The sequence below is a fragment of the Lissotriton helveticus genome, chromosome 1_1 (genome assembly GCF_964261635.1).
Source record: "Lissotriton helveticus chromosome 1_1, aLisHel1.1, whole genome shotgun sequence".
In the NCBI taxonomy this organism is placed as follows: domain Eukaryota; kingdom Metazoa; phylum Chordata; class Amphibia; order Caudata; family Salamandridae; genus Lissotriton; species Lissotriton helveticus.
This window is the reverse complement of record NC_136057.1, coordinates 484,324,349-484,336,618: the sequence shown is the minus strand read 5'-3', so window position 1 is coordinate 484,336,618 and position 12,270 is coordinate 484,324,349. Positions and strand designations below refer to the sequence as shown.

Below are 12,270 nucleotides of genomic sequence, written 5' to 3'. Positions count from 1 at the left end.
GCCGCAGAGTGTTGCGCTACCATAGTCCAGCTCTGATATCACTAATGCTTGTACTGCATCCTTTAGGTCATGAGCAGGGAGAAAGGGTTTCAGTTTTCTAAGTAAGCAGAGTTGGAAGCTTGCTCCTTTGGTGAGGGAACTGATGTGCTTCTGCATGTTTAGGCTTTTGTCCAGAATGATACCCAGAGAGGATGCAGAGCCCACGAGGTGCGGTCTACAGTTAAGAACAGTCAGCTGATTCAACCATTGTTCCATGACTAGGGATTGGTTGTGGGGCGAAATCAGTAGGAATTCAGTTTTAAGAGCATTTAGCTTCAGGTGATTACGTGTCAACCAGCTTTTTTTCCAGCAGGGCTGAGTTGAGGGACTGAATGTCTTTGGGGGAGGCTATCTTCAGGTATAGTTTCATTCTATCTGGATCACACAAAACAATTCCGGGTGGATGATCAGCTATTTTCTAGCTATTTGGGCGCCAAGAATGGTCAGTATGTGCAAAAGCTGTCCATCTCTTGATTGGTCGTTCTTTGCATCAAAACTTGTTATTACTTAGCGAAAAAGGAACTTCCAGTAAAGCTGGCCGACGGCAGCCACTACTGCTTTGGGACGTGCAGTCCCCCTTCATGAAATCTGCCAGGCAGCCACGTGTGCTTAATTGCACATGTTTACCAAACATTACTGCCTGGACAGCCAAGTCCGGAGAGACTGCTGCTTTGGCTGTTCAGTTCTCCAGGACTTTCTGGTGTGAACTTAGTTTGCAGACCCTCCTCCGGGATTGGTATTGCTGGGTTATCTATTCTAAGGTTAGGAATCCATAACTAATAGCCGCTTTCAGATGAACTACTTATCTTCGGTAACGATATATCTGTAAGAGACCTATATTAGTTATGGATTCCTCACCGCCCAACCCATCCACCCTGTTCTGCCAACTGACTTCTAGGGTAAGGGGCACCCTTTCAGGGCCCTAGTTTGGTGCACCAGTGGTCAGCGTCTTGCATAGCTCTCCTCTTGTGGCGCGGAATGTCATATAAATAATTGACAGCTCGCAGGGGCGGTGTTTAAGTAGATACTGCAACGTCTCTCCAGCGAACACGACTCCCAACGACAAACGCAGAGTCGACCAACGCGCAGGGGTAAGGCTGTAGAAAAAATCTCCTGATCCAGTCTGATACCTCGGGGTAATTCTAAGGTTAGGAATCCATAACTATATGTCTCTCACAGATATATCGTCACCGAAGGTAAGGAACTTATTCTTTATGTTGCAAGTACTCGCAACTGTAAAATATTCTCAGAGCGTTGTCTTGGGAAGTCAGGTTGCCTTATTTTTTACTTTTTTATTTAATTTGACTTAACTCATTTCAGAATTTACCTTTCTCCATTATGGGTTTATGGCCATTTCATTTCAGTGTTTTTCCATTTTCACAATGTCATTTTGCTTTATGCCTGCTAAGTAAAACACTTTGAAAAGTGAAAAAAAAATGTTGGCCACAAATACATAATAATGTGACTACATTTGAAGAAGTGTTAATTTTGACTACCCATGTTTCATTCAGATTCATTTTAAAAACTTTCTTTGTAGGATTCTTCAAGAAGAATGTTTGGAAAACAGCGATCATATCTTGAACCTGCAAGCCAAGATGTTTACATATAACATTCCATCGTGCATGGCCATCTGGAAAATGTAATGTAACAAAATCATGCACCTTTTCTCTTGCTTAATACATAATCCTTTATGGGGTCATTTACCACAAAAGGTTATCCGTTTTTGGGAGGGTAGACATTGTAGCTTCAGTAGACTTAAGCCAGAGTCTATTTGTGAATAGTTACTAATCAAATTACTATTTTTTGCTGCTTTAACCTTTCAGATTCTGCATTCTTTAAAATCAAATAATTGCCAATTGTGTGTAAATGACCAACTTTTTATTATCGATATCTGTGCTTGTGTCAACACTGTTTTTCTTTCTGTATAGAGCTATTGCTGTGGAATGCTTACTTAAAGGACAAAAAGAGGTAGGTACATTGTTTTGGTTCCATTTAGTTGGTCTAGGGACCTGTTAGCAAATATGCTTACGACAGATCTTCAAAATAGTTATGGGTTATTAAAAACAAAATCAAAATGATTGTGCACTTGCAAAGAATTTTAAGGTATGGCTGCCTTTGATGTTTATTATTCAAACACATTTAAATATGTATTCAGTTAGTCAGATTTAGTTGAGAACTGCTTAAGACCGCAATAAAATGTGACTTTAATGGCTGTATACGAACTGTGGAATGTTGGGAACTGAGTTGGCTTGGTCAGAGAGCAAGCATCACGAGAAAGTAAGTGATTACTACTTAGCCCTCATATTCAACTTTGACATTGAGATGTATGCCCGGTGGCTAAATACCAAGAAAGGACAATCCTCCGTAATTACATTGTTGTGTTTAGTACTCTAGGTTTGAGCAGTGGTTACCTCAGCACAGATGGGTAACTGCTGAGTTACATGTAGAGCAAAACTGTAAAGAAAATATTCCAAATAAAAACAAATAGGTTCAATTTATAAGATTATGGCAAATATAATTTTTTTAGTTCAAGCCTAGGCAGTGCATGTGCTTTCAGGTGATTTGTTGTATGTACTTCGTGGGGTCTGACCCATCCCACCAGTTTGGATTGGCTTATGTCTGTCTTATTCCAAAATCATAGCCTGCAAATGGCTAATGGTTGGCACATGACCCATCTTTTCTTATAAGTTAACTCCCATGGAGTATTGCCTAGGGAAGGAGCAGTGACGCGCACTCTGCTTGCATGCCTTTATCTTCTTTCTAAATTATTCCCAGAGATCGCATTTCTTTGTTGGGGGTGTGGCATACTTGTTTTGTTGACCTTAACAACGCCTTCATGCTTTCTGATGGTACAGCTGTGATGCCCCCTCTGTGCATCGCAGCCTCAAGTTTCCTTACGGCTGTCCATCGGTTCATTTAATTTACCCATGTGAATATGCTTTCAGTGGCTTGGCTTTGTGTGTGCCTTTAACTTGTGGACCTGGAACTACTAGTAATGTGAGGGAATGGTTGTTCGCATTCTTCATGTGCGGTTGTTGATTTTAAGTGTTTTTTATCTGTGAAAGTGAGAGCACACGTTTGTTTTTCTTTGTTTTTTAATGTTGCTGTATGTGTTTTGAAAAATCGTGTTAGATGGAAGCACATCTTTGACATGGTGGTTTTGTTGGACGCAGTGAATTATTTGTTCATTTGTCAAATTCTTTTGGAAAATGCTTCTGTTCCCAGTTTGTGTTTTTTCTTCTGCGCAAGTCTATCCGTGCGAGGATTAGCGTGCCTCGCAGTGTCAGGCAAGGTATAATTAAACCACTGTCCATCAATGTGACATTATCTCAGCCCCCCTTTCAGTAAATTGTTGTCATGGGTTGCATATGTTGTGCGTGTGTGCATGTCTTGCTTCGCCTTTCAGATAATAAAGGATCTCCCACACAGTCGCTCAACACTCGGCAAAGCAGGAGACATTAACACAAAACAAACACCTTTAGAAAAGGTTATTTTTTTACTAAATGCAAAGACTCTTTTTAGAATAAGGCTTGGGGTCTTATTTCACACAATGCTCTCTAACAGAAAGGCTTCCCAGATGCTAAATGCAGAACATTCAAATAGACAGATATGTATGTTTATATACGAGCAATAACGACACACTTGGTAAATGCAACAATTAAATGCATGAATAATACCATGAATAAACAAGCAGCAAATAATGAGACGATTCAAGCAAATATAATATAGGAAGTCATGCAAGAGATCAGAAAGATATATATAAATATATATATATATATATATATATATATATATATATATATATATATATTGAATACATCAAATGTTCACTTTGGATGTGCACCTCACTTAGTCACACATCACAAAGAAAACACCTCAAGTGATCAAAGCCACTGGTCACACATCACAATGGCAATAATCAAAGCTCAACACTTCACATGGTGCAAACACTGCATCTTAGCCCACTCCTGACCGGGGGATTAACAGCCGTGGTTAAGAGCATCTGCAACCAGGGTTCCGTACCGAAGTAGACGCGTCAGTCCCCATTCGGATTCCAAAATCCTGGTTTCTAAGTCAACAACCCTCAGCTTTATAATCTCAAAACACACTAGAAGGTTCGATAGAAACCTTCCCCTCCTGAGCCAAAGGAATCTTACCAGAACTGGCCAGCTTCCAAGCAAGAATTCCGAGGCAGGAAGGAGTTCATACGTGCCCTCTCCAATCCTGCATGTTCCAGTCTTTATCTTGACGTAGCTCATGAAAGCCTTCCAGGGTACATTGAACAATCACTCACAAAATCATTGAACATGATGAACCCAAACAACTTGCTAGCGTTGCTGTATGCGCAGATAAAGCTCAAGCTAAGCAGAGTCAGAATTCAGGGTGACATGAGGCCACGTCAAAGCCACTAGTAAGAACATCATAATACTTCCAGTGTACAACACAATGCACATTTGTGCGCCACTTCTTACAACACTGCACTGCGAGACCAAAAAGTGCGTTCAACATCTCTCTCATGCTTTCAAATGCACATCCCACACGTTCTGTTCTTGACAATTCTGTTCTACTCCGTGACCGCTCCCACTGAAAGACAGCAAGATTACAAGAAATAAACCTTTAAAAGAAGCCAGGCATATGCAGGACGTTGTGTATTCAGGCTATGATAAAATAACACACCAAACTCAATTAAAATAATGGTAGTCAAAGGTCATCACAGGGGGTCTGACCACAAGAGTGCCTCTAGCACTGCAGTGCATCCTATTCCACCTTGTGTTTCTGCACCCGTGTGTGGGCCTGCACCTATGTATTTGCTCGCAACGCTGATAACATGCATCATTATCTGTTCCTCCTCCCAAAATCGAGACCTATTGCATTGCAAAAACATGTTTATTTTGCCTTAATAGGTACTGTTAATATAAGACACAAGTCTTTCACATTGTAGATGGCTTTTCAGTCCGAGCTGATAGGGAAGGATGCAGTGGAGATGTGTCATGAGATACCAGTCATCCGAGAGAGATTTCTAAGTATTATTGTGAGTCTTTCATCTGGGTTAGCCATTTTAGCATTAATACTGTAGCAGCTGCTTTGGTAATCTCCAGCTGGCGCTTATGCTCTTGCTTGCCGCATTGAATTCAGAACAGTGTTATGAATTGATTGTATGTGTAGTGTTACTAAGTTGTAGAGAAGTATAAGCTTTATTATCAGGCAGCAACTAAGTAAGGTGAGAGGGCTTCACAGTGGAAATAAGTGATGCTTATAGTTGCATCACTCATGTTAGTGGAGCACAGACTTTGACAACACACATCCTTTTCCATTTACAGCTTGGTTTCAGTTTAATCAGTACATTTCAGCAAGAAATATCCTCCATATATTAAAAGACCTAAAAAGACATTACAGGACTATAAAGGAATAATTTGATGTACTTCTCACCACATAGTAAATCGGCTTGGCTTGAAATTCCAGGATAGAACCCCTTTCTTAAAACTGCTTTCATTGATGTTCAAATGTATTATAGACTAACCTGAATTAGATGCACAGTGTAGAGTGCATTTTTACTTTTCTGGAATGAACTTGAAATAGGGTCTGCAAGGAGGTGAATGGTTAGTGGACTGTATTGGGGTTGTGAGCAAATGCCCACTTTGAAAGAACAAACATTCCTAAAGCTGATATGGGTAAGGTATTTGTTTATATATATAATGTGAATCTTGCTGTAAGGTGACTTAGCACTGAACAGCTATTACTGTTAAATAAAAGCAAATCACAATAAACAAACAATTTAGGCCAGAAACTATCAACATGTGTTCAAATGTTTCCTAAAAACCTAAACAGTGCTGCAAGTAGAAGATCCATGTAAGGGAATTCAAAAGCATTGGGGACAGCAGCATAGAGGCCTGATTGGAGGCTTGTGCCTTCCTGGCTAAGGCAATTTTTACAGAAGCTTCATATTTACAGTGGATGTTGGGGAGGCACCCGGATTTCTGCAGTTTACATGCACAATAGAATGCTTGTAAATGAAGGCTACGTATACACAGCTTGAATGTAATGCCTTTCACTTTGGACATACAGTATAATGCTTTGTGTGGCTATTATGTTTGTCATTTCTGATTCCAGTGATAAGCCCAGAAGTTAAGTGCATGACTGCTATACGAAAGGCAGCCACCTGAAGATAAAGATTTTACACTCCTAAACGGAGATGCATTAAAAGTGATCAGTCTGACATTTGGTGACAGTCTGCATGACCAGCGAGCTAAGAGTCAAAACCGCACGTGGTGTTCAGAATCAGCTAGTAAAGGCTTAATGTTTCTAGGCAGAACAGACATCCCCAGTTGGAATCACTTTCAGATCGACAAATTCTATTTAATAAGGTTGAATTTCAAGCATTCTTTTGGTCTCCAGGGCTCAGTTATTGATGGACAACTCTGCAGGCTTACAACATAGGCATGTAATAAAACTGTGTTTTGCAGATAGTCCGAAGGGGCTACTCCTTCCCCTTCGAGTCTACCCATCCAGCCATGCCACCTCCATTCCATCGCATGTCGGAGGATCACCTGGCCCTTCTCCAAAAGGAAGTTATGGCTCTCTTGGCCAAGGGAGCCATCAAGTGCGTTCCTGCCCCAGAAGTTGGTCATGGTGGTTGTTCTCACTACTTTCTGGTGCCCAAGAAGGACAAGGGACTGTGTCCTATCTTGGATCTCAGGAATGTCAACCACTTCCTCAAAGGTGAAGTTCAAGATGTTGACACTGGCTCAGGTCCTGTCTGCTCTCGACCCTGGAGACTGGATGGTAGCGTTGGACTTGCAGGACGCTTATTTTCACATCCCCGTCCTGCTGGCCCATCGGCGTTACCTGTGGTTCACGGAAGGCCACAACCACTTTCAGTTTACCGTGCTCCCCTTTGGCCTTACCAGCACCCCTCAGGTGTTCACAAAAGTGACGGCGGTGGTTGCAGCTCATCTGCGCAGATTAGAGGTTCCAGTCTTCCCCCATCTCGATGACTGGCCTTTAAAGGCGAGCTGGCCCCAGGCTGTCGTCTCCCATCTCAAGACCACGTCGAACCTCCTGCATTTGCTGGGGTTCACTATCAACTTGCCGATGTCGCACCTGATTCTCTCTCGGAAGCTCCTCATCATCAGAGCGGTTCTGAACACAGCATAGTTGGGGCTTATCCTCCAGAGCAGCGAGTCGGGGATATTCGGGATATGATTCCTATCTTTTAGCCTCTATCCTGGGTTTCAGTGAGAATGAGCCTGAGGCTACTGGGCCTCATGGTCTCCTGCATCCTGCAGGTGGACAATGCCAGGTGGCATATGCGGGCTCTGGAGTGGGACCTGAAGTTCAAGTGGGCACAGCATCAAGGGAATTTTTCTGATTTCGTACAGATCTAAAAGGTGAACTGCACACCAATTGCAGTGGTGGATAACGAACCAGGATTGGGTCAACAGCAGATCCCTCGCCCTTCCCCAACCACAGTGGTGACAGCTGCATCACTGCTGTGGTGGGGCAGCCACATGGGAGAGGCAGAGATCAGAGGCCTCTGGTCTCCGGCGGAATCCGGGCTCATATCAACATTCTGGAGCTTCGAGTGATTTTCTTGCACTAAAAGCATTTCTTCCCTCTATCCGGGGAAGAGTGGTGCAGGTGTTCCCAGACAACTCCACCGCCATGTGATACTGCAACAAACAGGGCGGGGTGGGGTCGTGGATCCTATGACAAGGGGCTCTCTGCCTTTGGACATGGCTGGAACATCAGGGCATATTCCTTGTGGTTCAACACCTGGCAGGTTCTCTGAACGCCAGTGCGGACGAACTCCGCCACAGGTGCATGCTGGATCACAAATTACGTCTTCACTCTGAGGTGGTACAAGGTCTCTTTCAGCAGTGGGGAGAGCCTTGGTTAGATCTATTCGCCACCGAAGAGAATACTCAATGTCAGCAGTCCTGCTCGTTGGAATTTCCAGGGCGGCACTCACTAGGCAACGCTTGTCGTTGCGAGTGGAGTTGTGGTCTTCTATACGCCTTCACGCCTATACCACTTCTGCCCAGAGTGCTGAAGAAGATCAAGTGCGACCAGGCCCAAGTCGTTCTTGTGGCCCTGGATTTGGCACGGAGAGTCTGGTATACCGAGCTATTACACATGGCCATCAACCCTCCGATCAAACTGCCTCTTCTGAAGGATCTTCTGTCGCTGCAGCAGGGGACGGTCCTCCACCCAAACCTGTCCAGTGTCCACCTCCTTGTATAGAGATTGAGCGCCGACAGTTGACAGCTTTTGACCTTCCTCCCACAGTCTGTAATGTTATCATGGCAGCCAGACGTCTCTCCACTAAAATGGTATGCGCCTGTAGATGGAACAAATTTTTTTGGCATGGTGCGCAGCAAAGGCTTTGGATCCCCTTTCTGCCCTCCTTTCAGAGGCTCTTCTCTCATTCTTTCCGTGGCCCAGCAGGGCTCTGCTCTGGGCACTCTCAAAGGCTGCCTGACCAGCCTTCTCTTTTCAAGTCCCGTATTGTAAATCGCTTCCTTAAAGTTATTACTCATTTGTTTCCTCCAACTCCTTTTGTGATGCCCCAGTGAGACTTTAACCTGGTTCTCACTTTTCTGATGTGTGCTCCTTTCGAGCAGCTACATAACTGTCCTTTCAGACTTTTAACCCTTAAAACTGCCTTTCTGGTTGCTATCACCTCTGCTCGCAGGGTGAGTGAGCTCCAGGCTCTTTCTTCTAAGCCTCCTTTCCTGCCTGTTCATCCAGACAAGGTTGTCCTCCGCACTAGGCTTTCTCTCCTTCCCAAAGTGGTTACCGCTTTCCATATAGGACAAACCATCACTTTTTCCATCTCCACATCCTTCTAAAGATGAAGAGATGCTCCACCGTCTGGATCCAAAAAGTGCGCTATCCTATCGAAATCGCACAAAACAATTCTCGGTGAATGACCAGCTCTTTGTCGGCTAAGTGAGCGCCAAGAAAGGTCTGGCCGTGCAAAAAACTATCTATCTCCTGATGGGTCGTTCTTTGCATCAAAATCTGCTATTCCTTCGCGAAAAAGGAACTTCCAAGGAAGGATTCTGCTGTGACCATGATACCGGGTGACTGGTAGCTGAGTGGCGACTGGACTTCTGCTGGGACTGAGTGCTTCAAGGGGACATCAACCCCTGTGGCCAGGATCTCCTCACCAAGCCAGTGGAGTGAGGAGTAGCCACAGGAAGAACCCCGTTGACCACATCAAGTTCACAACATTCTTCAGCATTCTGTATCCCTTGTCTCTGGACAACTTCCATAGGAGTGTATGGCAAGGAGATTAAAGTTCCTGGAACTAACTGTGGGAGTTGTTCTTTAAGGAAAGTAACTGTTTCTGAGGGCCTCGCTAGTCCCCGACTGGCTCCCTGCCAGAGTTGGTTGCCTGAAGTAAGGCAGAGTAACCCCATTGATACTAACCCCAAGTGTCCTTCGTCAGTGCTTGTTCAAATTTAAGTAAAAAGTACCTGTTTACTGTACCTTATATAAATTATGTATCTCTGGAACTCTCCGGAGGATCTTTTACCTTTTGGTATCTACAATACATTAAAATGCAGTTTCTTTTTATAAATTGGTGTCTCATTTTTTTGGGGGGATTTTGTGTATTTCGTTCCCTAATTGTTTTGGGTATGTTTAAATATTTTGCACTTGTTCCTTTGTGTAAGCCTCACTGCTCAGAGCCGCAGCGACCAAAGGTTAAGTGGAGTGTTTCACAAATGAAACATACTGGTCCTAAAGGTGTTAAGTGTTTTACATGGTGAGGTTGCACAACCACACCATATAATGCACCCCATTTCCTCACAACACTCTCTGCATTAAAGAGCATCCTTCTTTCAGTGTGTGTCACACCCACCTCACAGGAATGCAACAATCCATCTGCTTTCCAGTCAGCCAAGGGTCTCGTTAAATGGAACCCATAATCTTCCATGTATTGGATCATTCAAAGGCTCACATACATCCAGCTTATGCATACTACACACATGCACTTCACAGCACTACATACTAGCTTGGTGTAGGCCAAAGGTGTGTTAAGCACACTGCAGCGCTACTCAACATGAGTGAGCCTGCGTCACACAGTGAGAAAGGCCTGTTCACTTCTACTGATCACTACATTGTATGCTGCCACCATCGTCCGTGTGCTACTTAACTCCTGCCATAGGCAGCAGCCTTTGACCACTATGGGGTAGCACTTTGGGTGCCCCTACCATTCCAACAAGACCACAGTCATGGCACCCAAAAATATCATGGTCTCACTAAACAAAAAGGGCCGCTCGATAAATTTGGTCTCTGATTCTGTAGTCACGTGTCAGACCCCTAACATAGAAGATGATTTAGCCCAGTGGAGTTGGGTAGCAAAAACCCTGAATACCAACTGTCCAGAGGTAGAAAGAAGCGCTCCTTTGAGGTAGCCAGGGGGGTTTATTTCTGTCCTGGAATATGGCTGGCTTGGGTCATGACGAGGAAAAATTGAACTTTTTAAAATCTTTAAATCCTCTGATTATATGCTTACAAGAGAATTGGGCGTGCAAGGAGTTTGATTGTGATGGTTTTTTACTTCCTCTTGTTATGCTAAGCACTCTAGTGCTAGTGGGGAGTTCTCCATTCTACCTAAGAATTCTATTCATTGGAATCAAAGTTTTTTACCATCCATCAAATCTGTATTTGCCTGAAGCTGGTATGTTTGCGAGAGTCTGGCAGGCCCGCCTTCTTCCTCGTAGCTATATGTTCGAGGCATGTGGGCTGCTGAATTCATATCTGTGCATAGATCGCCGCCTAGAGTTGGGTCCGGATGATTGCACATTGTTGTCCTGGAAGAGTCTTCAAAGTATCACGAGATTATTGGCTCCTCCCCTGGACTACAGTGCGCATGGGCATCCTCTCCATCCTCAGATTTTTTTCCGCCATTGGGTTCGGATGTATTTCTAACTCTGAGTTCGGAATCGATTAGAAACATTTAGCAAAAGGCCTTCGGGGTCGTCGGTATTGTTATTCGATCGGTGCTGACAACTTTATTCCTGTTGTTTTATACTTAGAACGTCGAATCGGCCCGCATGGCCTTTTCGACACCAAGGAACCTATCGTCGATGGAACGAAGTCCATTTAAAAGATGCCCCAACTGTAACTCGAAATTTCCACACATAAACACCCTGTGTGTAACAAGTGTTTATCTCCTGAACACAATGAAGCCGACTGCTTAGCTTGTGCGCAATTTCGAGTTCGTAGAGCAGCGAGGCAGACGATGCAGAAGCCAGCTCCTGAGCCGGAAAATATCTTTGAAGACGACGAAGAGGTCGTCGAAGCTGAAGACTCAGATCAGCAGTCGGAGCAGGGGTTGGATCATGACTCCCAACTACTACATCGAAGAAGAAGAAGACATCGTCGAGGTAGGGGACAACAATCCAGGCATCGGAGCTGTCTAGGACGACTCCGGCGAGGACACTGGGCCAACCGTGAGTACGGAGCCCAGTACATATACTGATACGCTTCCAGAGGCTCAGGTCGAGGCATCGCCGGAAGGCCTTAGCCAAGATCAAAACATCAATTCTATAGCCCCGCAATTTAGCCCGGCTAAGAATATAACACATGAGCCATCGGTGCAACGTCACCATTTTTTGGTAAAATTTAAACCGAAAGTCATGGAAGGGAAACAGAAATCGAAACTGATAGACTTTACAGTCTTCGGACTGAAGGGTGTGGATCCATCGGAGCCTAAAAAACACAAAATGGCCGTCAACCCGGCGGGGTCGCATATCCGGGTTGTCGAGCCGAGAGCCAGTACACCCATGGCCATGCCTAAACTAAAGGCTGTTGAACCGACAAGATCGTTGTTGACACCAGGCAACACAAACAAAGGACTCCAGCTGAGGATGGTTGACGATCCGAAAAAGACCGTCGACAAACCAAGGCCGGTTCACACAAAGACACTCGAGCCGAAGGCCAGGATCGAAACAAAGGGGTCGGTCGAGCCGAAGCAGCAAAGCATCGCTCCGAAGCAGCAAGCTCCGAAGACAAGGCAAAAAAGTGGTTATCGAACAAACGAAAACGGTCGGATCGATAACAATTACGACACCGAAAAAGTTCATACAGACTAAACAGACTGCCGATTCACAGAAGTCCCTCGGACCGATAAAATTTGGTCTTCCAGCACACATGCGGCCAAGAGCGCAAGCCCCTGAAGAGCAAGAGCCCTCGGAAGATGAACAGTCAAAACTGTATGTT

At 44.4% G+C, this 12,270-nt stretch overlaps 1 protein-coding gene across 1 annotated transcript in view; it reads left to right on the top strand.

Moving 5' to 3' along the window:
• ZFC3H1 (zinc finger C3H1-type containing) overlaps window positions 1–12,270 on the top strand; it is an 830,061-nt gene that overhangs the window by 774,574 nt on the left and 43,217 nt on the right. Inside the window, exons 32-33 of the mRNA XM_078673923.1 lie at window positions 1,577–1,678; window positions 1,968–2,007. Of these exons, the coding sequence (XP_078530049.1) occupies window positions 1,577–1,678; window positions 1,968–2,007 (142 nt within the window). The remainder of the gene's footprint in view (window positions 1–1,576; window positions 1,679–1,967; window positions 2,008–12,270) is intronic.